This window comes from Balaenoptera ricei, chromosome 3 (genome assembly GCF_028023285.1).
Source record: "Balaenoptera ricei isolate mBalRic1 chromosome 3, mBalRic1.hap2, whole genome shotgun sequence".
Classification (NCBI taxonomy): domain Eukaryota; kingdom Metazoa; phylum Chordata; class Mammalia; order Artiodactyla; family Balaenopteridae; genus Balaenoptera; species Balaenoptera ricei.
Window position 1 is genome coordinate 62,208,153 of NC_082641.1, and position 26,381 is coordinate 62,234,533.

The 26,381-nt window shown below is 35.0% G+C and overlaps 1 protein-coding gene and 1 pseudogene across 1 annotated transcript in view; both read right to left on the reverse strand.

The window, feature by feature from the left end:
* Positions 1-26,381, reverse strand: part of AP3B1 (adaptor related protein complex 3 subunit beta 1) — a 268,218-nt gene that overhangs the window by 107,026 nt on the left and 134,811 nt on the right. The window contains exon 15 of the mRNA XM_059916615.1: positions 13,969-14,145. Within this exon, the coding sequence (XP_059772598.1) occupies positions 13,969-14,145 (177 nt within the window). The remainder of the gene's footprint in view (positions 1-13,968; positions 14,146-26,381) is intronic.
* On the reverse strand, positions 21,529-24,123 carry LOC132363677 (52 kDa repressor of the inhibitor of the protein kinase-like; annotated as a pseudogene).

Sequence of the window (26,381 nt, forward strand, 5' to 3'; positions counted from 1 at the left end):
AAACTAGGATAAAAGACTCCTTCCATTTTTTTCCCCATGTTGCTTATAGCCTCTGGTAATATTGGTCATTTATTTATTTATGTTAGGGAACAACTTATTATAGCAGCTTTTACACTATAATAAGGTTTCCTAAGTCAATTTCTGAATGTACTACATTAACATATATTGAGATAATTTTAATAATAATTAAACCAAAATTGAAATGTTAACAAAATAGGTTTGTATTTTAAACTCCAGTTATTTTATTGAAAAAGCATAATTTTAATTTAGAAGGTTACACACATACAATTCTAACTATAAATAGGATTCATAATACATGGAAAAAATAAACATCTGCATTAGAACATTTTACAGACATTAGAAGTGGATTAAAAAAAATAAAATCAATGAAGTCAGGCAAAGCTAAAGATAGTTCTATAACAATAAGCCAAAGTACAGGAATGGTGTGGTAATATAAAAATATTAATTTGTTAAGATAATTGATTTGGATAAAAAGCAACCTTCTTTCAGTAATCTATTTAAAAACCATTAACCTAGTTTTACTAAAGCAGAACTACAAAAAATACAAGTGAAAAATGTTAATAGAGCTATTCTAAATTTGGTTACCAACTACTGCTATCCACTAATCATTAGACCATGTTGGTTCAACCACAGATAAGAAAAATTCTATGACTGATTTTTAAGGACAATTAGCAAAATAGTCACCAAATGAGTAATACAGGTCAAAAGGAAGTGTTGTACACTGGACTGTGTAATCAGCTTGCTGGGATAACCTGGGAAAAATACACCCAACTGTTAGTTTCCTCAAATGTAGAGTGAGAATCTATAACTAGGTTAACTCTAAAGTCTATTTTTGAGTGTTGAGATTTAGAATACGGAACTAAAATAAATCAGAAAAATAAAATAAGTCTATTCATTGAAATAATTTTTTGAGTTAGTGGACTGATTCATCTTGCTTTTATTTCTGATCCCTGAAATTAATGTTTAGGAAATTAAATTATTTCAAAATATTAACAGACACTATTGAAAGTGAGATAGAAAATTTTAAGTAATTAAAATTATGTAATTTCTATAATATGTATTTATTGACTGTAAAACTTGTTTTATTATATTGGTAGGTTATGAAACAGTTCTACCAAAAATGTATTTTCAAAAATAAAATTCTAAAAGACAAAATCATATCCATGTTCAATGATGCATTAAAAGCATAAGCAGAATAATTTTCACTCAGATATGTATTTATTCATATACTTTAATCAATTTCTTAGCTCTGTCTATCTCTAAAACCAAACCATTGGTATTTATTTGAAGAACGTATTTTTATATGGTCTTATTATTTTTAAATTAAAGAAAATAAAATTGCCTACAATCTTCTTCATAACTGAATTTTATGATCACCAATTATGAAAATGTTGACATTTGCAACTTACTCTTCTCTATAGAACATAATATTTTTAATGGAAAAAAACGTCTTCTTTACAGTTTGAATGATCTGGTAAGCACGGAGAAAATTCTGTTGAATACAAGGATATTCTCAATGCTTTCTTTTATGTTAAAATCTGTAAATATTTCACGCCTAGATATTTAACTTTCCCCCCTCCATTCAATAAAACTATCTTTGAGATAAAACTTTTAAATAATTCTCTATACTGTAAAAAAAATTCCATCGAATTTAGATAATGCAAAACCAACTGCCTCCTCGATTTCATTTCATTCTAATACAAAATATAAACTTAACCACAAAAATAGGAGTTCCATCAAAAAAGTCTTCACCATAGTTGAGATACCACAAATGACAGAACTTCTAAAATAAAATTTTAGCTCTTACTACTTAATTTGTTCAGTTCTTCCTTTGTTTTTATAGGGATACATTTCAATGTCTTCCTGTTTGCAAGATTTGTTTCTAAGAATTGTTATTTGCTAAAATTTTCAAAAGCTGAAGGTTTTTGGTGCTCTACCTGATAGACACTTTAAAGATTTCCAAATGATTTTGAATCAGAATCTAACCAATACACAAAAGTTTCACTTAATCTTCTCCTCCACCCACCCGCCCCAGGCAAAAAAGCCAATACAGAACACAGGCTAACTTACAAAGCAGTTTCTCATAAAATCACATTTCTAAAATCCCACTGGTCACATGCAGCAAAGAGAATTGCATATGAGAGTGTGTGGTGTCATGCCTAAGTATGCTTTTTCAATATTAGCTTCATCACAAGAATCCTGTAGTTCAGTTAAACTACACATATCAAATATCAGTAATTTTGACCATTATAGTTTTATTTCACTTGGTAGAATAAGTAGAGTGAGTATGCATGCACCACAACCAATTCCCAAAATATTTCTGTTCCATAGTTTTCTTAATGTAATAAGAACGTTGATTTTACCATGACAACATCCGTTCAGTGAAAGCCACGTTGGGGCTTTTAAATTTACAACAGCATTTACGGCGATTTTGACAGAATAAACTTCCAAAAGCTTTACTTTGATTCCATTTACACTGACAGAAGAAACGTACAAAAGCTCTGAGTAAAAATGGTCGAACTATTATTGGAATTAATTGCTTTTCTATTTGAAAACCAGCATCATTCAGGTCCTTTTTCTGCTAATGGAGAAATACATTAACCATTATTGCTTCATTTCTCATATGTGCAAAAGAAAACTTAGAATAAAAAATGAACAAAATTAAATTTTAAAAAACAGTTATTTGATCTATATGAGATCATGTTTCACAGAGAGACATGTAAACATATTTGGCACCTGTATACATTAAATTGTCATCTTGAGGCTTAGTCTTCCTAAAATACCTCCCAACTTTTTAAGTAGATGCTGATCCTGTTTTAGCAGATTTATATCACTATGAGTTTCATGGTGGATGGTAAAAGTTGATGAACATTTTGTGCATGTTAAATAATGATACACAAAAATTCAGTACTTCATTCTTCATTAAATGTACACTTCCAAGTTTTAAGAATTTATTGCTGCTGGATTTATAACAAAATAAAACAATAACTGGCAAATAATAAATAGGTTTTGAGATTTACAGTACACAATAAATGACAAAACTACTGTAGTGAGAGTGCTCTGACCACTCTCTTTAATGGCCTATAGCAAGATTGTTCTGTCTCTATCTCCTGTACATATTTCATCCACAACTAACCTCTAACTTCCCATGTTTTCCTCTTACTCCATCCACTGACAGCTGGGAGCTTCATGCTTTGCACAGGCCATGACACAACCTGCCTGTTGTGTCATCAAGTCACCATCAGATAAAACACTTAAACACTTATGTCACCACCACTGGAAAAGTGAAGGACTTAGCTTTTCATACCTGCCTCGTCAGGGCACACTTCATTTTATCAGCACACATCCTATATGCTGCTCTAAAAGGGAGAGGTTAGTCATGTTGCATCTCAAAAAGGCTGGGAAAAGAAAGTCAAAGTCTTTCCAATTTAAATGTTTCACATTTTAAAATGAAATCTCTGTTCACTGCACTTGTATCTTACAGGTCACTAGACAAAACCATGGCAGAGGTTAGAAGTACAACATGGAGGGACTTCCCTGGTGGCGCAGTGGTTAAGAATCTGCCTGCCAATGCAGGGGACACGGGTTCGATCCCTGGTCCTGGAAGATCCCACATGCTGCGGAGCAGCTAAGCCCGTGTGCCACAACTACTGAAGCCTTCGCACCCTAGAGCCCGCACACTGCAACTACTGAAACCCGCGCGTCTAGAGCCCGTGCTCCTCAACAAGAGAAGCCACCACAATGAGAAGCCCGCGCACCGCAACGAAGAGTAGCCCCTGCTCGCCACAACTAGAGAAAGCCCGCACGCAGCAACAAAGACCCAACGCAGCCAGAAAAAAACCAAAGAACAACAACAAAATGGGATGTTTAATAGTAAATTTAAATGCATTTTATTGATAAAATTATACAAGACAAGCAAAGAGAATAACAAAATGTACCATAAATAACAGAAATACTCAATAGCTTATCTATAGCTATGTATTAAATTTTTGTCTTATTATTATTTTTCTGCTTAGATTTAAGGAATCATTTCTGGTACCAACTAATGGTCAATGCCATCCAGACACTATTTACACCAATTACTTTCTCTTTGGATTAACTCTAAGTCACTATGACATAGGAAAAATGAATTTGGGGGAATGCCATATAATTATTAAGAAATCCATTATTTTAAAAAAACTTCTCAAAATATGGGCATCATATTTTTACCTAAATACTCTGACAAGTAATAAACTGGTAAATATTTGCTCAAACAATAGCCTTCTTTAAATATTATATAGGTCAGCACAAAATAATAAAAAAGGTCTCTTAAAAATATAGTCCTATCAAAAAAATATATATATAGTCCTAAAATCAGCTTAGATATATATCAGTTTAAGGAATATAAAAAAGTGTACAGAATTCAGCATTTAAAATTGGTTCCACATAGTTGTAATTTTTAAACACAAGGATACTGGCAAATGCGTTTGGTGAAGGAAGGAGAACTACATAAAATTCTTAACATAGACCACAGGCAAATCTAAGCAGTACTAGTGTTCTATCCAATCAATTTCATCATTTCCTGACTAGGCAAGATTCTTTAAATTTTTTTAATTAAAAAAATTTTATTGAATGCAAGATTCTTTAAATTCTATAGTGCTTTACAATTTTCAAAGTTTCACACAGATGATTTCAGATAATCTCATAACAACCCTTTCTCACCCTCTCCATCCCTATACTGCCCATCCCCCCTTCCCTCTCCCCATTGGAAACCACCAGTTTGTATCTGTGAGGCTGCTTCTTTTTTGTTTTATTCACTAGTTTGTTGTATTTTTTAGATTCCACATATAAGTGATATCTTACAGTATTTGTCTTTATCTGACTTATTTCACTTAGCATAGTGTCCTCCAAGTCCATCCACATTGTTGCAAATGGCAAAATTTTTATTCTTTTTTATGGCTTTTCATAAGATCTTATGGAAAAACCCAAATGAACTGTTTGGCCAACCCTATATTTTACATATCTATATCTATATCTATATCTATATATCTATATATATATCACATCTTGTTTATCCATTCATCTGTTGATTGTTCTTTAATTCTTCTAGGTCTTTGTTAAATGATTCTTGCATCTTCTCAATCTTTGCCTCCATTCTTTTTCCGAGGTCCTGGATCATCTTCACTATCATTATTCTGAATTCTTTTTCTGGAAGGTTGCCTATCTCCACTTCATTTAGTTGTTTTTCTGGGGTTTTATGTTGTTCCTTCATCTGGTACATAGCCCTCTGCCTTTTCATCTTGTCTATCTTTCTGTGAATGTGGTTTTTGTTCCACAGGCTGCAGGATTGTAGTTCTTCTTGCTTCTGCTGTCTGCCCTCTGGTGGATGAGGCTATCTCTCATTTGTTGATTAACAATTAGGTTGCTTCCATAGCCTGGCAATTGTAAATAATGTTGCTATGAACATTGGGATGCATGTATCTTTCTGAATATGGTAGTTCTATTTCTAGTTTTTTGAGAAACCTCCATACTGTTTTCCACAGTGGCTGCACCAATTTACACTCCCACCAACAGTGTACAAGGAGTCCCTTTTCTCCACATCCTCACCAACATTTGTTATTTGTGTGCTTTTTGATGACAGCCATTCTAACAGGTGTGAGGTAGTATCTCATTGTGGTTTTGATTTGCATTTCCCTAACGATTAGCAATGTTGAGTATCTTTTCATGTGCTTTCTGGCCATCTGCATTTCCTATTTGGAAAAATGTCTATTCAGTTCTGCCCATTTTCCAAACAAGCTATTTGCTTTTTTGATGTTGAGCTGTATGAGCTGTTTATATATGTTGGATATTAACCCCTTATCGATCATATCATTTGCAAATATCTTCTCTCATTCAGCGGGTTGTCTTTTCATTTTGTTGGTGGTTTCCTTTGCTGTGTAAAAGCTTTTAAGTTTAATAAGGTCCAATTTATTTTTGTTTTTGTTTCCTTTGCTTTAGGAGATGGATCCAAAAAAATATTGCTGTGATTTATGTCAAAGAGTGTTCTGTGTTTTCCTCTAGGAGTTTTTTATAGTATCCGGTTTTACATTTAGGTCTTTAATCCATTTGAGTTTATTTTTGTATATGGTGTTAGAGAAGGTTCTAATTGCATTGTTTTACACGTAGCTGACTAGTTTTCCCAGAACCACTTACTGAAGAGACTGTCTTTTCTCCACTGTATATTCTTGCCTCTTCTGTCATAGATTAATTGACCATAAGTGTGTGGGTTTATTTCTGGGCTCTCTATTGTGTTCATTGATCTATGTGTCTGTTTTTGTGACAGAACCATACTGTTTTGATTACTGTAGCTTTGTAGTATTGTCTGAAGTCAAGGAGCATGATTCCTCCAGCTCTGTTCTTTCCCAAGATTGTTTTGGCTATTTGGGGTCTTTTGTGTTTTCATACAAATTCTGAAATTACTTGTTCTAGTTCTGTAAAAAATGTCATTGGTATTTTGATGAGGATTGCATTGAATCTGTAGATTGCCTTGGGTAGTATGGTCATTTTAACAACAGTAATTCTTTCAATCTAAGAACATGGTATATCTTTCTATTTGTTTGTGTAATCTTCAATTTCTTTCATCAGTGTCTTATAGTTTTCCAAGTACAGGTCTTTTATCTCCTTAGATAGGTTTATTCCCAGGTATTTTATTCTTTTTGATGTAATGGTAAATGGGACTGTTTCCTTAATTTCTCTTTCTTGTAGCTTGTTGTTAGTGTATAGAAAAGCAACAGATTTTTTAAAATTTAACAGTATACACATTTTTGTCAACATGAATAAGTTTTTCCTTTATATGTTATATTTACTTGACAAGAAAATATATCCAAGAAAGGGTATAAATGTCACTGCATAGAGCCTGAGCCCTTTTTGTTAAGTTATATCAAAGGGGCTGGGAGTGGGGGTAGATTTCTCCAAGACCGAATCACAGGGCAAGAGAAAACTTCAGGAAGGATCCCCAAAACATCACTGTGATTTATAAAATTTCTCACTAAGAACCAAAAAGTGAACCTGAAAAGCAATACAAAGAAAATATAAGTACTAAGGATACTCCATGAAGCACTTTCTTCTTGAACAGCAGAAAAAAAAAAAATGTAACTGTCTCAAAGAAAATGAGACAGTAATTAAAATAAATGAACTATATCTATATACCTCAATATTTTAATAACACATTAAGTAAAAATAGTTTAATTGTGAAAGTATACATGAAGTAGAATACTACTTATGCAAAATTTGAAAACACACAAAACAAAAAATACATTGTTTATGGATACATACTTATATAACAACAATACAAAACATGTATGATTAAAACACACCAATAATATGACAGTGGTTACCAATGGGGAAGTAAGAAAGGTGTGAACAGGAACTTGAGATCTTAGGTCTACCTGTTACATCCCTTTAAAAAAATTATGGCAAACGCACTGACTTAATCTTAGGGGCACATATATAGGATACCTTGGAGATATTGCGGGTCTGGTTCCAGGTCATCTCAATAAAGTGAGTGACACAAATATGTTGGTTTCCCAGTACATATAAAAGCTATGTTTACTATACTGTAGTCTATTAAGTGTGCAACAGCAGTATGTCTAAAAAAACAATGTACAAATGCTGGAGAGGAAGAAAAAGGAACCCTCCTACACTGTTGGTGTGAATGTAAATTGGTGTAGCCACTATGGAGAACAGTATGGAGGTTCCTTAAAAAACTAAAAATAGAGTTACCATATGATCCAGCAATCCCACTCCTGGGCATATATCCAGAGAAAACCATAATTCGAAAAGATACATGCACCCAAGTGTTCACTGTAGCACTATTTACAATAGCCAAGACATGAAAACAACCTGAGTGTCCATCGACAGATGAACGGATAAAGAAGATGTGGTGTATATATACAATGGAATATTACTCAGCCATAAAAAAGAATGAAATAATGCCTTTTGCAGCAACATGGATGGACCTAGAGATTATCATACTAAGTGAAATAAACCGGACAGAGAAAGACAAATATCATATGATATCACTCATAGGTGGAATCTAAAAAATAGTACAAATGAACTTATTTACAAAACAGAAACAGACTCACAGACTTAGAAAACAAACTTATGGTTACCAAAGGAGGAGGAAAGGGTGGGGAGTGGGGGGGATAAATTAGGAGATTGGGATTAGTAGATATAAACTACTATATATAAAATACACAACAAGGTCCTACTGTATACAGCACACAGAACTACATTCAACATCTTGTAATAACCTATAATGGAAAATTATCTGAAAATGAATATATATGTATATATAAATATCTGAATCACTTTGCTGTACATCAGAGACTAACACAAAATTGTAAATCAACTATACTCCAATTTTTAAAAATTCACTAACATAAAAAAAAAAATGAAACAACAACAACAAAAAGAATCCTTTATTGCTAAAAACTGCTATCATATGAGCCTTCAGTGAGTCTTAGTAGTAGAATCAAAGACCACTGATCACAGATCAGAATATAGTAATAAAGAAGAAGTTTGAAAATATTGCAAGAATTACCAAAATGTGACAGAGAAACAGGAAGTGAGCAAATGCTGTTGGAAAAATGGTGCCAGCAGACTTGCTTGACACAGGGTCGCCACAAACCTTCAATCTGTAAAAAGCACAGTATTTGTAAAGCACAATAAAGTGAGGTATGCCTGTATATGTATTTATGCTGTTTTGCACTTTTCTATAGGTTTGCAATATTTTATATTTAAAAATAAAAACATAAGCTAAGGAAAACATTAACTTATGTTACTTATCACTACATTTAAAAGATGATACACTATTAGAGAAAGTTTAGAAACAGATGTACCCTTTACTCATTAATTTTTAATTGCTATTAATCAGTTTAATCAAATGTTAGCTTTCTGTCTCAGACCTCAGTAGACTATTTCAAGGAAGTCATGCTAAATTTTTATACCATGTCTTAAGAGCTGAAGAGTTTTAGCAACTTCAACTGGTTTCAATGTTGTTCAACTTTTCCCCCCATATAACAGTGAAATTACTCTACTTGTGAGAGTACCAGTGCTTTTACTCTTGATATTCATATCAAACAATTTTTTTCTTCATAAACAACAAAAAAGGAATTTCAGCACCCTTTTCTCAGTTTGATAAACCCAAATGGAGTGCTTTTTTAAAATGAGCATAGAGATTCTCAGTAACTAGACTAGTTCTCTGACTGTAAATAATCATATTCTCTAAGAAAAATCTAGCAGTTGGTTAACAGTGTAAACTAGGTTTATGAAAAAGCAGGATTTGTTCTAATTCAGTTGACACAGCAGGGCCAATTTGGGCACAATGTAGATTTTGTGTTTGCTTCGGCATGATTACATCAGCAAGAAAAAACAGGTAAAGGCAGAAAGCTGCACCCAGCTGAACTGGGCTGTGCAGGAATAAAGAAACATATCCACCTCAAACATCTATCTCAGATCACCACATGTATTATGGGCTATATTTAGCCACATCTGGCAGTACAACTTTCCATCCATATTCAAATTAACCCTCCTTCCAAGACATAACTCACAAGTACAACCTTTAAAACACCCGTTTCCACAAGTCAGGTCTTTCTAAAAGTAAAAAGCTAGATTCATTGTAGTATTTATGTATTTCTTAACCATTTAACATGTGTAAAACTATTCTCTTGTTTTTACTGTTCTTTTTTTTTTTTCTTTTTATGTGTCACCAATGAATTTTTTGAGTGTTGTGCCTCTGGTTCCACTTTTGCAATAATCCCTGTGGCTGTTATTGTGCATTTCTGTAAAGCACAATGATTTTTAGGAACATATATGTTGCATTATAAATAACTGACTATATGATTATAACTTCCACTTTACAGATTAGAAATTAGATTAGGTAGGTTGTATTGTATAATCTGTCCAAAATCACATAGCTAGTAAGTGGCAAAACATGATTTGAAGTCAGACGGTCTAACATTAGAGCCTGTACTCTGAATCACCACCTGCCTCCCAGTAATTGACATTAAATAGTTCTATGGCAGGCATCACATACAGTTAAACTGCTTTCTAAACTTCCATCTGAAAGAGCTCAAAGTCAGAAAATTAAAGAAGCTTACAGAAGAAGTTCATCTACAGAGTCTTAATCATAAGGCAACAGAGTTTTTAAAAAACTATATGAACAGCTTTATATCTCTATACTGAAAAAAAATTAAAATATCAAAGAATATATAATGCCAAAGATAGACAAAATGTTGATTTTTTGGGTACTGTATTTTTCAGTTCTACAACTTCCATTTTATTATTTTTTATAGTTTTTATTTCTCTGCTGAGAGTTATCTTTTCATCTATTGTGAATACATTTTCCTCTATGTCATCAACCATTTACAAAAGCTGCTTCAAAATTTTGCCTGCAAATTTCCACATCTGGGTCATCTAGAAGTTGGTTTCTGGTTTTTGTTTTTTTGTTTGTTTTTAAACTAATCACATTTTCCTGGTCTTCTTCATTATTGTGGTAAAATAAACAAAAAATTTACCACTGCAACCATTTTTAAGTGTGTAGTTCAGTGTTATGCAACCATTACCACCATTAATCTCCAGAAATTTTTATATCTTCACAAATTGAAATTCTATACTTGTTAAACAATAATTCCCTGTTCTAGTTCTTATGTTGAGTAATTTTGGATTTATCTTGGACATTATGAATGTTATATTGTAGAGACCCTGGATGTTGCTATACTCTAGGTTGGGTTCAAAGTACAAACTTTGTCTCTTCAGTGCTGTTCAAATTCCAGTCCAGTTCCTTTATTATTATTAACTGTGCTGTTCTGAATCCACCATGCATATGTGTGGTTCAGGTGTCAGCCAGAGACCTAAGCAAAAGTATTCACAGATTTTGAGGCTCCCCACACTGGCTCTCTCCTTTCTAGAATTCTTCCTTAACTTTTCAATATCTTTGGTAGTAGTTTTCTTTTTTTTTAATTTTTTTTTGGCCTCACCAAGTGGCTTGTGGGATCTTAGTTCCCCAACCAGGGATTGAACCCGGGCCCTCAGCAGTGAAAGAGCGGAGTCCTAACCACTGGACCGCCAGGGAATTCCCAGTAGTTTTCTTAAACTCTGTCCTCTACTTCCTCAGGCCAGAAGGACTCTGGGTTTCCTTCTGGGGTTTCAGCTTCTGTGTACAGTGCCAACTGTAGCCTGAACTCAGGATAAGAGCCATAAAAGTGGGGAAATTCACTCTGTGCCACTCTCTTCTTTCAAGTGTCCGTTTCCCTTCAGAATCTTCCCACTTTTATTTACTCTTTTGAGACTTCAGGCAGATGTTTACTTTTTGTATTTTTCCTGAGTTTATATTTGTCCAGTAGGAGTTTGCTCAACCATACCAAAAGCAAACTGTTAACTAAGTTTCAAATTCTTCTTTACACCAGGTAAAAACATTTGAGATATTAAAGAAGCTTATTATTCAATTATTCCTTAGGCATACAAATGAACACAATGTGCCAAATCTTATAAAAATCAATGTAGCCATCCCCTAAAACTAAATATTTCAATAAAAAATCTGAAAATGCTCACTGAGAGATCTAGGCCACAGGGAAAACAGACCTACAAATAAATGTTGGGATTTCATGGCAAACCAGTCCCTCAACTCTGTGGCCTGGTCTTCCTAGTTCAGTGTTAAAGATGGTTAAAATAAACACATATAGAAAATAATTTTTTTACATTTAGGTGAAAGCAATCATTTTAGTCTCATCTCACATCCAATGGATTATGAATCATACAACTTAAAAACCCAGTCAAGCTGATGGTACTTAAAAAAAATCATCCTTTGATGTTAATTTTCATTTATGAATTCTCTCAAACTGCTTTTCTTGAGAAATGAGAAACTGGAGAACAGAACGCAACTCTACAGGATACCTTTGTTCATTTATTTTTATATTTAATCATTTAAAAACAATGAGTTGTTTTTTCTAAACATAACTATGTTTTCACCAGCTGGTGGTCAAGTCTATGTGGTTATCCTGAAGTATCATTCTAAAATACACAATACAACACTTCAGAAGCTGAGTTCCAAAACTGAATTCAAGAAAAAAAAATAGCTGAGTGCAATCTATGTTATCTTCAGATTCACTTAATAAAAAGATATGGAATACACTCTACAATTTCTGAACACACAGTACTACATTCCATTATTGGTTATTTACAGCTACAAAGAAGAGAGCCAAGGAAAGAACCTTCATTTAGTTTTGTAAGACATATCTACTTCAGTCTTGATTAACATACTAATTTGTATTACTTTTCTTTTATGATAATCTATAAGCTCACTTAGAGTAGCCAAACCATTGTTATGATAGTCATAACAATCATAATATTCTAGGTGTTATGTTGACGTTCACAGTACTACATGAATTTAGTAAGAACAGTGAGTGTCAGGCTAAAACAGTGTTTTTTATCAATAAACAAGCAACTCAACAGCAAACATAGGTTTCCTCTCTTTTACTCAGTTTTTTAAAAATAACTCATTGCATGAATTAATCTACATGGCACTTGGAAATGATTAACTGATTCTTTTCAAAGATTGACTTAAAATGTAAAGATAAAATCTAAATCATAGAAATATGCTCAAAATATTTGCAATTATTTGCTCACAAGTTTGGTACACCAATCAGCAAAAACTATAATAATACAACTCACATCACAATTAGGGATGAAGACAATCCAAAAGTATATGAATGAATATATGAATTTGAGGAGTCAACCTGAGACTTGTGAATGGCCAATATCAGGTTACTAAAGAAAGAATGTGATCTATGGGTAGGGAGAGAAGGCAGAATGAGAGGGAGACACATATAGAGAGATACACAGCAGATACAAAAAAGGAGACACAAACACTGATGGAAGAGGGAGAGAATGACAAAGACATTAGACTGTGGTAGATGGGCTGCGTGCGTGTGTGAAGGCTATCAAAGAGATACCCAGGTACAGAGAGTTTTAGAGAAGGAGGGGGACAAGAACAGAGACAGAGAGAGGGAAATAGAGGGGGGGAAATCACAGAGGCTAAGTAAGAGTCCCAGTCAGAAAAATTAAGGAGAAACAGAGACAGGACACAGAGCATAAAGCCTACTAAGAGTCCTAGCTGCAAATGAGCAAGAATCCTTTTCCAGTCTCACTGACCAGATTAAGTCCTCCACCTGTAGAGAAGAGTTATTCAGACAAAGGAAGAAGAATAAGAAAGACCCTATTTTATATTGGGTTGGCCAAAAAGTTTGTTCAGGTTTTTCTGCAACATCTTATGGAAAAACCCAAATGAACTTTTTGGCCAACCCCAATATATAGTGGTGATTCTATGTATTTTATACATAGAGGCTATTCCTCTTACCAACAGTTCCTCAAAGTCAACTGATTTAAAAAATGAATATTCTAAACTGCAAATCTGGTCAATTACACCACTATTAAAAAATATTGAACGGTTTTCTCTTCACATGGGGGACAAAGTCCATAGCACTTGCCACTCCAAGTCTTGCCCTTGCCTACCTTTCCAAACTCAGCTTTAAGTTTCCTGAAAGCACCAAGCTGTTTCATGACTCTGACCCCCTGCTCTCCTCTTTCCTTATTCTGTATGGTAAACTACTCCTTACAAGCCCTTAGTCAAGAGTCTTATCCTTTATGAAACTTTGACCTCTCTCCTTCTATTTCAGACTTTCAATAACTTTCTCCTCTGGAGTTCCACTGTATCACAATACTTCTATTATAGCACTTACCACATACTATTTCATTTTTTTATGTTTTTCTCCTCTACTAGACCAGAATGTCATCTCTTTATACCGCTACCATCTAAAGTAAAACCTTAAAAGAAATAGGCACCTGGTAGTTGTTGAACGGACAGACTAATGTATCAGAGCAAAGAGGAAAGTAGATTTCACATAGGTAGACTAAGGATTAGTCTCTTACCTGTTTGGAGTTGGTTAAATACAGTTTTGCTCCAAGATTTAAAATCTGCAGTTTTACCAGATCATCTTCACCAGTGAAGCTTTTAGCCGTCTTCCTCAAAACATCAGGGGCAATTTTAGGAACTCGTTCACAGTTTTCTCCAATTAGCCAAAGAATACTTGCTCTAGCCACAGGAACCTAATATTAGAAGCAGATTATATACAAATATTACAAATAAGATAATAATACTCTCCTTAATATTAACATAGAAAAGGCTTTAAGTATTATAAAGGTTTTATCATCTATTAATTCATTTAATGTATACCCAGGAAGTCCTCCTGTATTTATGAATTTTCTTCAGTTACCAGAAATTCTGATTAAAACTGATTTCAGAGATAATGCTTAAGAAAAGATTCATAAAGGAAAAACCACTGGTCTAGAATCTTGATTCTAACAGTGATCCACCAATTCTTGGGCTAAATCTGTCTGGCCATGCCCATTTATTTATCATTGTTGCTGCTTCTGTGCTATAATAGCAGAAGAGTAGTTGCAACAAAGACCTTAAGGCTGAAAATATTTACTTATCTAGCAATTTACAGAAAAAGTCCGCTGACCTCTGCTCTAGGGCATTGGTTCACAAACCTCGATGCCTATAAAAATCATCTAGGGTTATGACTAAAACTGTAGGGTTTTGGTAACAGTTCTAAGACAGTAGTTCTATGATGGGGTCCAGGAATCCATGCTTCATGAAGCATTACAGATGATTCCGGAGACAGGCGGTCTGCAAACCACGTTTTGGGAATCCATGGACAATATAGAAAAAGGAATAGACCCATTAAAGACTATGATTCCAAATCAAAACTGTTATTGTCCTCTATGTATCTATATCTGCAGCACTGGAAATAAATAAAACTGACAAAATCATCAAGGCCTGCTTATAAAATCATGAATGCTGGTCTATTATTTGGTCATCAACAACAGAAATAGGAATAAGATAAATCTGTCCAATACTGCACTTTGGCATTATATATATTTTCAATAAACTACATTTCCATATAATTTGTTTCTTAAAAATAAATGCTTTGCTACAAATTGGAAACCTTCCACCAGCACCATTAAGACCAACATTTTATTTAGAGCATGCAAATTAGTTTTATTATTATTTGTTTATTTGTATCCTCCCCCTTTCAATATCCTTCAAAAGGAATTTGAAGGGGTATGTAAATTAGTTTCTGTGAACATTTTCACCTAGTATAGAAAATTTGCTTTTAATAATAAATGAAAAAGCCAATGGCTATCATTAAGAGGTAGCATCACAAGAAGAGATAAGACTCTTTATGAAGTCCTTTTCTAATTCCTCAAATAAAGTCCTAATGTTTTCATTATAGTTTCACAGCTGTGCACAGTACGACTGTTAAGGAAGAAAGTGAGAATGAGGACCTTTGCACAGCTAGAATTTTATCACAATATATACCACCTTGAATTCCTTCAAAACACTCATTTCAAGAAATAACATAAAATTATTAAGACACCGCTAAGTCTTTCACCAGAAGGAGAATGAGGTCATCAGAAAACTTTAAAGTCAAGTATACATTTTCAAAATAATGTGATAACAGTATCATCTTTAAATTAACATTAGAATAAGTTTAGTAAGAGAGAAGAAATCAGTATACTTACATAATAAGTGTAAGTACTAAGTGTAAGTATTGAGTAAAATACTAAATGCTATTACAGATCTATTCACGTAGTATGATAAAACTGATATCCTTACTGTATACTGATTTCTGGAAAGAAAGAGGCTATTTCTAATGTTCCGAAGGTTACACTGCATTAGGACTTTACTCCCAATCTATTATTTTAAATTGGGCTAAAGAACAATAATTGAGTGGTACATTAAATTTTCCAGTATGAAGCAATTCAAGTTGCCTGCCATAATGAAAGGTACGTCTAAATAAGAATATATGGGCAACTTCAGACTTCAGTTATGCTAGATTTATTTTTCTTAAATATTTTATTATATATTACCAGTATAAAATTAGAATTCTATGACATATCACATCTCTTACCCCACTTTAAGTAATTTTCCTCTGGTTATACACTTATTTATTTATTTACTTCTTTGCAATTAAAAAGACAACCCCAAAAAGGTCTAAGAGATTGTTTATATTCCTATTCATTAATATATCAAAATTAAAATAATAATATTTAAATACTCTAAACATTCATAATGCATACATTTAAAATATAACTCTTTAAAAAATTAAAAATCAGTAAGTTCTAAGGCTCACAATGAAAATCTCTAGGTGGGGGTGGGGAGGCGGGGCCAGGATCATATTCAGAGAGTCTAGAACTAAGTAATAAAATTTCTATTTCAAAAACATAGAAAATGGCAACTAAGGAGCCCGCCTGCCGCAACTAAGACCCGACACAACCAAATAAATAAAAACACACACACACACACACAAAAACATAGAAAACTTCTTCACAACAGGAAATAATATCACTATAAATATACTAATACGAATCTTTCCATAATGACATTAAAAAGCTTAGAAAACTGACAAACTCAATGCTTTTGTGCATTTGGCTGGAATCAGAATAAGATTTTCAAATTTCAGCCCTGCCTTTCTCTCCCAATTAAGTTATAAGACTCTTATTTGTACACCACTGATACTATGAATCCATGGCCACTATCTTCAAAGATTTGAAGCAACTGAAGAAAGAGCAAGTAAGAAAATTAGTCACTTTTTGTCCTCCACGGTGTTTTCAAACAGAACAAATAGGAACACGGAACTAAGGCCAAACTAATAACACACATGTATGCATATAATACGTTCATTATGAACCTTTTTTTTTCAATATTTTCGAAGACAAACTGGATTGTAAATGACTTTGCCTGATTCTTTATTCTAAATGCCCTGAGCAAGTGGTTAAGTGCACTTTTTAAACCTTCTACCAGAAGGCAGTTTCCACTGCCATTTTAACCCATTAACTTGCCTACAAAAACAAATAATGTTTCCTAGCTGACCACAACAGTTATAGAAAGACATCTAGAAAGATTTTACAGATCACTCTGTAAGCAGTTCAATTTAAAAGCTATTGTGTTACAATACCAGCTCACTGCACAATGCAAGAGTGTAAAGTAAATCCCGCAAAAACATCGATTTTATTTATTTAAATTTGTCAAAGGCAAAATCAGTAGACATCTAAACAAACTGCATGCAAACAGCACATCAGACCCAATATTCTGCATGTGGACTCAATATGCATGAAAACCTAAGTGTGGATTAAGTGGGGATGGCAGGGCAAGTGTAGTTAACTTGTGAAATGGCAGGCGCTCATGAGGTACCTGGGCACGGGGCATGGAGTACATAAGGCACTACTTCAGTATCGCTCAGTAGTCTACCAAATAACATCTTTTAACTCTTCTTTTATAATGTGAAACCCTCACCTGTCCCATTAAAGATAATGTGAAATCCTTTTAGAACAATCCTCAGGTAGTGTGCATTTTATTCTGGAAGAACTTTGCTCCCAAAGCAGTATTTACTACAGATGAAGGATACTCCAAAGGATAAAATATTCACACTCAGGACAGTTGACTGCCCTATCAACATAAATTATTCACTATAAATGAATTTTAAATATAGAATTAATTTAAATTTTAGTTTTCAGATTTTCAACTATGCCACTTACTAAATAACAAATGGAATCAAAGTCTTGAATACAATAAAATCTGTGTTCTCTTTTTTAAAAAATTACATAGCTAACATCGAATGAGCTCCCACCATGTTTTACCGGCATTGTTTTTAAGTACCTTACCTGTTTTCTCAGTCAGTTATCACAAAAGCCCTATGAAGTAGACTCTACCATTCTCCCCACTTGATATATGAGGAAACTGGGGCACAAAGGAAATAAGAAACTTGCCCAACATCTCACAGCTTGTCAGTGATGCAACTAGGACTGGAACTCCAAGTCTAGATCCAGAGTTCGCCATGGGCACTGGGCAGAGACAATGAGTGCGCTATATTCTAGGAAGAATACTGGCCAGCAAGGCAAGAAGACTGGTTCTGGTTCCTGACTGATCACATATATCATGGAGACAAACAATTTCACATCAATGAGTTTCCTTTACTCATTAATCAAATGAAAGTTTATTCCTTTGCACCTATTCTTTTGCCACACTGTGCAACGGCTCCCTTGAGGCCTCCTGCAGCTTCCCCAGAGCGAGCCTTTTTTTCAGGGCAGATCTAGGCCATCTTCTTGCCTATTCCCACACTTATGCACATGGGGCATTTTCGCACTTCCTTTTACCTCTGGTTTTATGGATAAGTAAGGTGGTCACGGTGGGAAGAGGTCTAGCTGTCACCTCGGTTCTTCCTCCTCCCAGAGGGTACATGAGCCCAGGATTTCGCCCTGATAAAGTGGCTTAGGTACTGAGGGAAAACATGCTCAATAGTGTCCTCTTGTCCTCTGACACTGGTCAGATTGGCTCTTTCTAAAATCCAAGGGGTCTAGGATTTAGGTCAAATAGGCAGAGATTCATTCAGTAAGAAAGAGGTCTCATTTAAGGCTCTCAGGCTTAATGTTAGAATCACGTGCCCACATTTAAAGGTCCTGAAGTGCTTGGTCAGATGAATAAAGCCCACTTTCTTTTCCACATGGCCACTGTTCTGTGAATAGGTCTCTTGACTGGAGCAGAGATTCTGGGGATTCACTTCTGATTTGAAGCTGTTGTTGGCTACAACCCTCACCACATTCTTCTGGAGTAACTTGTGCCGCCAATCTCCGGCCACTTTTAGGGTTCTGCATCACAAACCGTCTTGCTTCTTTCTTCCTTGTCCCACTTCAAGCACTTCAGCTTCCTGAGGTATGTTAACAGTAAAAACTCATCACCTTTTCATTCTCCAAAAGTTCGGGGGTTTTTTGCTATAGAATTGCATATAGTTTTCCTTATAATTATTTTAATCTCTTCTATATCATAGTCCCAATTTGTCTACTTTTGCTTTCTCTCCACCTTATCAGAATCAGGAGGGATTTTCTACTTTATTATCTTTCCAAAGGACCACATTTAAGATGTATTTATCAATTTCAACTATCTTTATCTGGTATTCCATTTTACACAGTCATCTCTGATCCCTCTTAGGTTTCTATGCTTTCTTTCACTGTTATTTTTCAAATGTCTCAGGACAAATATCAAATTCTTTTATTTTTGGTCTCTTTACTTTAAAAATGGTGACAGTTACAGCTTTAGCCATGCCTCACACATTTTGAAATAAAGTATTTTCTTTTTCTGTGCTTTTAGGAAAGCCTGTATTTTTTTCTTTAAACCTTAATTTAAAAGTGTATTTCTTGCTTCACAACTGCTCTGGTACCATTTTAAAATATTTAATTCTTATGTTATTGCTTAAGGTTAAAAAATATAAAAGCTTTAAGTTTACTTTATGTCTAAGTAAATGATTTTTTGTAAATGTTCTATGGATACATCCATAAAAGTGGGTATTATCTGCTCAAGAGATATAAGATTTTAGCTATATTTACTATATCAAGTATTGATTCTGTTATTTAATTTCTCTATGTCCTTACATCTACATCTTACCTAAAAAATCTATGAGGTATATCTAATTCGAGACAAGCATATTAAAGTCACCCACCAAAACTGTATTTTATCTATTTCTCCTTGCATTTCCAATAGATTTTTCACTTACATATTTATTTGGTTGCCATATTTTTTGTGCACATAGGTTTATGTTTCTTAATTTCTTTGTAAATTGGGCCTTTTTTTCATTTTATAATGTTCCATTTTATCCTGTTAAAAGTCTTTAATTTTAAATTCTTGTTGATATTCACTTAATGTCTCTTTCCCTATTTCTTATTTTCAACCTTTATCACTTTGATTATGGTGTTTTAATTATAAATGGCCTCTATCTGGCTTTTGTTTTTCATTCCAATTTGAAAGTCTGTCTTCTAATGAGAGAATGCAATCCATTCATATTCAAAATAGGATATATTTGATGTTTACTCTTCCATCTTACTTCTTGATTTTAACTCTTCCATTTTAATTTTTAAAAATTTATTATTTACTTTACATTTTGGTTTTCTTTTTTTCCTTTTGTGAATTTGGAATTCCCACCATATTTTGTATTCCACTAATAGTTATCATCTATCTGACAAAAACAGAAAAACAAGCTGTGCTACATAGATTCATAAGAAAGTATGTACTTGGCTAATATTCCAACAACTGCCGTAGAGAAAGTCGATGCAATCAAACATTTTCCTGAGCCCCACACAGGGACATAATCAAATACAACAAATTCTTCTTCCAAGAAAGTCTGTGGTTTGCTTGATATGGGTCTTATATACTGCCACAGGTTTCACGTATAAGCAGCTGCATTCACCTGAAAGCCCTAACGCTCTCTTGCTTTTGCCTCTTCCTTTCTAACAAGAGCAGAACAAGCTTAAAAGCACAAGTTTTAACTAAATTCTGCACAAGATGATGGGGAATACAGAACTCCACATTCCTATTTCTTTCTCATAACCAGACAAACATTTCTCCATCATTCTTTATAAACAAGGAATTAACTATTTTCCCTATCAAAATCCACTGTTTTCACCCCAAGATAAGCTATTTTCACCTTATATTTTTTTAAACAAAATTCACATTTTATTTAGGTTGAAATAAACTATACAAAATTGATTTCTTCACCAAAAACAACAGCAATATTTTCTGTATTATTCCTAGATAAACTACAACACACTTATTTTTGTAGTTTTTCTAGGTTTTGCTTGTAAATCAAGATGAGGCAGTAGATACAGTCTTGGAAAAAACCCAAGAAAACAAACAAATCAGTTGTCAGTATCCATGGCCTCTGATCCTGTCTTGACCATGAAACAGAAGTGTTCAAAAAGCTTATGAAGATGTAGGCTCAATAAAGGAATGTAAACAGCAACAACCAGATGTGGAACAACAATGGGAGGCTCTTCCATTCAAACTTTAACTTGTTCCTTTAACTTCATTTGATAAAGACAAAATCTACACTGAAATTCTTGTTTGGTGAGCTCACCTATTTTTCTTACAGTCTGATAATTTTCTTAACTGTCCCTTACAGATTTTTAAGAGCATACTTAAAACTCCTACTATTCAAAGATCAGTCATGAGCTTCGTTGTAACGTTTTATAAAATGTATTCTTTCCTCCCATACCTCCTCAAAATTTATTTCTTCAAAGAACTGATAACTCAATCCCTGACAACTGGATCCACAGCGATAAATGTTATGTCTAAAATGACTTAACTAATACAATTCCAAAGTGCCATTAGCAGAGATCACACAGAGTGTAATGTGGTACTTTCAATGCTATCTTCTGGAAGAACAGTTAGGTCTCCAAAGCATGGGACTTCAAACGGGCCATTTAAACAGGCAGATTATCAATGACTAATGTACTCAATGGGAGGCCTACAGATCAAGATATTCAGTGATTAAGTGGCCTACGTACACTTTACAACTTTTCTGTAAGATATTTTCAAATTTCTGACAGATTTTTTTCAAATATCAAATATAAGAGAAAGCCTATTTTAAAAGTCTCTTAGGTATTTTCAATGGTTTCTGAATTATCTGTAGGGAGCTCTGACTTACTTGTATAGAGTTTGATATATGTATCCACCATTAAATCCAAATCGTGCTTTATATCAAAATTTATGTTAAGCAAAGCCAAGTTACTTGACATTTGGTCTGTCAAAGTGTTCCTCAGGTATGCTTTGAGACGATTTCGCCCATTTTCATAGCATTCATTCTCAACCTTCGTCACAGGAAGAATACATAGGACCTTCAGCAATGCATAAACATTAGGGAAAAACTTGATGTCTGGCAGATGAAGGGCTTCATAAATAGTGGATGGAAGTTCTATATCTTTCCCTCTGTGTTTCCACTTGATTCTCCAACAATGCAGCTCAGCAGCTCAGGATTAGGTAAGTCACTTCTGTACCTGTCAGCATGATGCTCCTCTGATGTATTTTTTTTTTTTAATTTTTATTTATTTATTTATTTATTTATTTATTTATTTATTTATGGCTGTGTTGGGTCTTCGTTTCTGTGCGAGGGCTTTCTCCAGTTGCGGCAAGTGGGGGCCACTCTTCATCGCGTTGCGCGGGCCTCTCATCATCGTGGCCTCTCTTGCTGCGGAGCACAGGCTCCAGACGCGCAGGCTCAGCAATTGTGGCTCACGGGCCTAGTTGCTCCGCGGCATGTGGGATCTTCCCAGACCAGGACTCGAACCTGTGTCCCCTGCATTGGCAGGCAGATTCTCAACCACTGTGCCACCAGGGAAGCCCCTCCTCTGATGTATTGAATTTAAGCTGTCCCATGACAGAGGGTACCAGAGGTAAGCATTTAAGAGCTTTGAGGTGCTTTTCTGAGAATATATCTTTCAGTTCCTGAATAATGTGTTCCACTGTTGGAATACTTAAGAGTTTCTTTATAGTAACTCACAGAGGTTAGCTGAGATTTCAGGTTACTGTGCTGGGCTCTGCGAAATTTCCCTGGGAGTTTCATCTGAATATCAAGTTTGGTTGCCAAATTTGTGGCTTCCTCAAACTAAAATTCATGATAAACTTCGATATTTTCCATCACTTCATTTAGTGAATGCAGCACGGCAGTCAAACTACTGGCTGCAAAGAAGGCATCAGAGATTTGCCCCTGAAGATTTTTCCCAAAGGCTCTTGTAAAAGATAGAACATTTTTAAGAACAACAATGGTAACGATGAAATCAAAATCTGTCACCGCACTACAGAGTACAAATGCTTGGCCAGCTATACAGTTATTCCATCTAACATTTGTGTCACTAATTATACCATCTAAACACAAAGCAAGTGCTTGTAGGAGGTCCACTAAGATTCCAAACGCATCATGCCTGTCTGTCCACTGAGAATGGCAAATTTCCTTCAGTTCTTTGCCCCTTTCTTCACTGTTCTGAAAGAGGACAGAAATTACATTGTCAAGCTCTAAAAGCAGTTGTGGTGATTGATGGAAAAAAAGAACAAATTTCCTCAATTGTTCCTAATGCGACAGATACTCCCATAACAGGCACTGATTTTGCCAACCACGTATTTAAGGCACAGGAAGAGCAGAGTGTGTAGATAGCTTGGGGGTATTTCTCTAAAAGTCTAGAAGCAACAACTTTCACTTTGGAAGAAAATCCACTGGACACAATGTAAGCCTGGCCATGACAGTACTCCATGTTTAATCCCCACTTCTCAGTTATCGTAGTGTGAAATTTCACAGCCAAAATTTCTGCATCGGCTTCATAAGGCAGGAAGCCCACAAATTCCTCCCTCAGGTTGAGAGCTTCGTCAACAAAGCTCACCAACACAGGCAGGTGCTCCTCCCCTGCTATGTCCACCACATCGTCCATGATGATGGAAAAGAAGTGAGTGTCTCACTTCCCTGAGGGTTTCTTCCCGAATGCAGCTCTCACAGATCTCTAGCATCTGTTTCTGCTGTGTTTTTGAACAGAACAATGTGTTCATTGACGTTGTCTCAAAGCGCTTTCTCAGAACTGATCCGGCACTCCAGCAGTGCTTGAAGGTTATCAGGAGTAAAGAGACCTCCTGGGATTTCATCAGCTTCATGTCCATACAGAGGTATGTTCTGTTTCCCCATAAGAATTAAAATTTCAAATAAAGATTTTAAGTATTCTCTGTTTTCCTTCTCTTCAAGGGATAAAGGTAAAATGTCTTCCTCCTACTCTGCACCCCCTTCTTCTGCACTGGGGTTCTGAGCATTGCTGTTATTTCCTTATGTTTTGGTTCCTGTTCAGAAGTTTCATCAATTTTCTTCTGTTTCAGTGTCCTGATTTCATCTTCACTCAATTCTTTTATTTGGTTTTTCTGTGTCTGTGTGGATTATTCAAATGGTTGGTAAGATCACATATTGTTGGTATTGCATTATCTCGAAGAACTGCCCTATAAGGACTAGTTCTATGGATCATATAAGTCTCAAAGTGTTTGGCACACAATCGGTAATGTTAAATTAGTTGATCAGGCGTTTTAACTTCTAAGTCGGCTCTCCTACAATTCTCCACTAACTTCTGGCATCTGGCTGGATCCCATGGGAACCTGAAAAAGGCCAGGTCCGACTGAGTGCTCTTCCGCGTGCAGCTGGGGGCCGTGCAGAAGCTCCACATTGTCGTCTGCTCGCCGGCCGGCCCAGCCCTACCCTCCCCCTTCCTCAGGCAGCCCGCCCGCCCATCGGAGCTGGGGAGAGGAGACAGGCCGGTGTGCCAGGAGGTGGGGGGGCACCTTACTACTTTTTAAACACAAGATGAGAATACGAAAATAATTTCACTTCTCTCCCTTCTCTTCCTCCCATGAGACCTTCAAAACACATTTATTCCGTCCCAATCCCATCCTACCCCTAGATTTTCTAAGATTGTTCAATATTTTTAGTTCCAGATTATTAGAATTTCCCTTATATTATGATTATGGCCCTTCTTTTTCAAGAGTTCTCAGCACTTTTGTTAGACATTCCTAGTCTATCTTTATACATTTTAATTATGTGTATAAATATATACATATATTTGTGTATCTCTATTCTTTGATTTCCCCAATCTAGAGTTCACTGCTGTGGTTCATTAGTTCTTGCTTAGAAAAGTGGTTCTTACTAGATGATGTAACACTTGTCTAAAAGGTATCTAAATACCTGTAGGAGTATTTGTGATTGTTACAATGACTAAAAATACTACTGAAATTTGATGCTTGGTACACAGGGATGCTGGATGTCTATCTCAGTAGACTTGAGGAAAAGGTTTTACCCTCTTATCTCCCATCAACAGATCACTGACAAATGATGTCAAACATTTATTCCACATATGGGCAAATATGGACCAATCTAATGCCTAATTTCTCAATGATTTAGGGGAATCAAAAGGAAACAACAATAAAGTCCTGGCCAGGTCAGTGAGTAGGCAAGTAAATTGGATACAGAAAAGAGAGACTAGAAATGGAAAACAGATATATCATGATGTATTGGTTAAGAAAGCAGACCTACTAGCTATGTGACCTTAGGCAAGTTACTTAACCTCTCTGTGCCTCAGTTTTCTTTTATGTAAAATATATAGAATAGAACCTACCTTTCAGAGTTGTTATTAAAATTAATGATTTATATTTTTAAGGTGCTTAGAATAGTACCTAGCATATGATTAGCACTAGAGGAGTTATGTTAAATAAATTAGTAAAATAGAAATGAAGCAACGAGGATGCTTACTAAATTCAAACCTTATCATTAAGTCTGTCTCCCTCAAAAACTTAAACAGAGGTTTTAAGTGTTTCAAATATGTTGACTCATTTATTCCTCACAACAGATCTATAGTTATTAGTACTACGGTTCTCATTTTACAGAGAAGAAAACTGGAGCAGGGAGAAGTCAAGTATTGCTTAAGATCACAAAGCTAGTAAAAGGCAGAGACTAAACTTGAACACAACTCATCTGGTTTTCAAATCCACTCTCTTAACCTCTCATACACAGTCTTTGTAATAAGTCCTGACTTTGATGATTAATCAACAATAACAGTAGATATGAAGACAAAGAACAGTGGTGAGAATGTGGTAGAAGATCAGATGCTAAGTGACCCCGTGAGTATTATTCTTAGCTTTAAGATAAATGTGTAACTGCCCTGCGAGCTTTAATAACACTCTGAAGGAAAGAAAACTTTGCCACTAGAGAGATTAAAAATTGGTCCTGACTAGTAGGCTCCAAACCCAGCCATCTATTACCTTTAACTATACAAATATGATCCCTCTGAACAGACTCTGAGCATAGATTACCCCATCTTCAAACAAGGAAGAAGGGTGACCCTTGCACAACATGGGTTTGAGCTGCATGAGTCCACTTACACGCAGATTTTTTTCCCAAAAAACATACAGTTGCAGGTTTTGCATATGCAGATTCAACCAACCTGGATCAAAATTTCCATCCCCGGTTGGTTGAATCTGTGGATGCAAAACTTATGAATATGAGGGCTGACTGTAATATACTGCCCCCTCCTTAAACCACAACCCCTCTAGTTATAGAACATTAGCTGTCAAACTAACCAACATTCAAGGGACAGGCAGAGTAAAAGACAAACACAGTGGAGAAGAGTTTGAAGAAAAACCAGACAGAAGCAATGGAGAGAATGTCTCAAAAGTGAAGCAGTGGTCAGTGAAATCAAATGCTAATGAAAGATCAAGAAAGATGTGGACAGCAAATTATCCACTGGATTTAATAAAAGGAGATAGTCAATAACCTTGCAAAAGCAGTAGTGGAGTGGTGGACAGTCAAAATCAGACTGTGATGGGTTGACGAGTTGAAGGTAAGGAAATAAAATTCTTTTCAGGTAATTCTTCCAAAAACTTTAGTTCTAAAGGAAGAAGAGAATGAAATAGGACACAAATAACAATAACA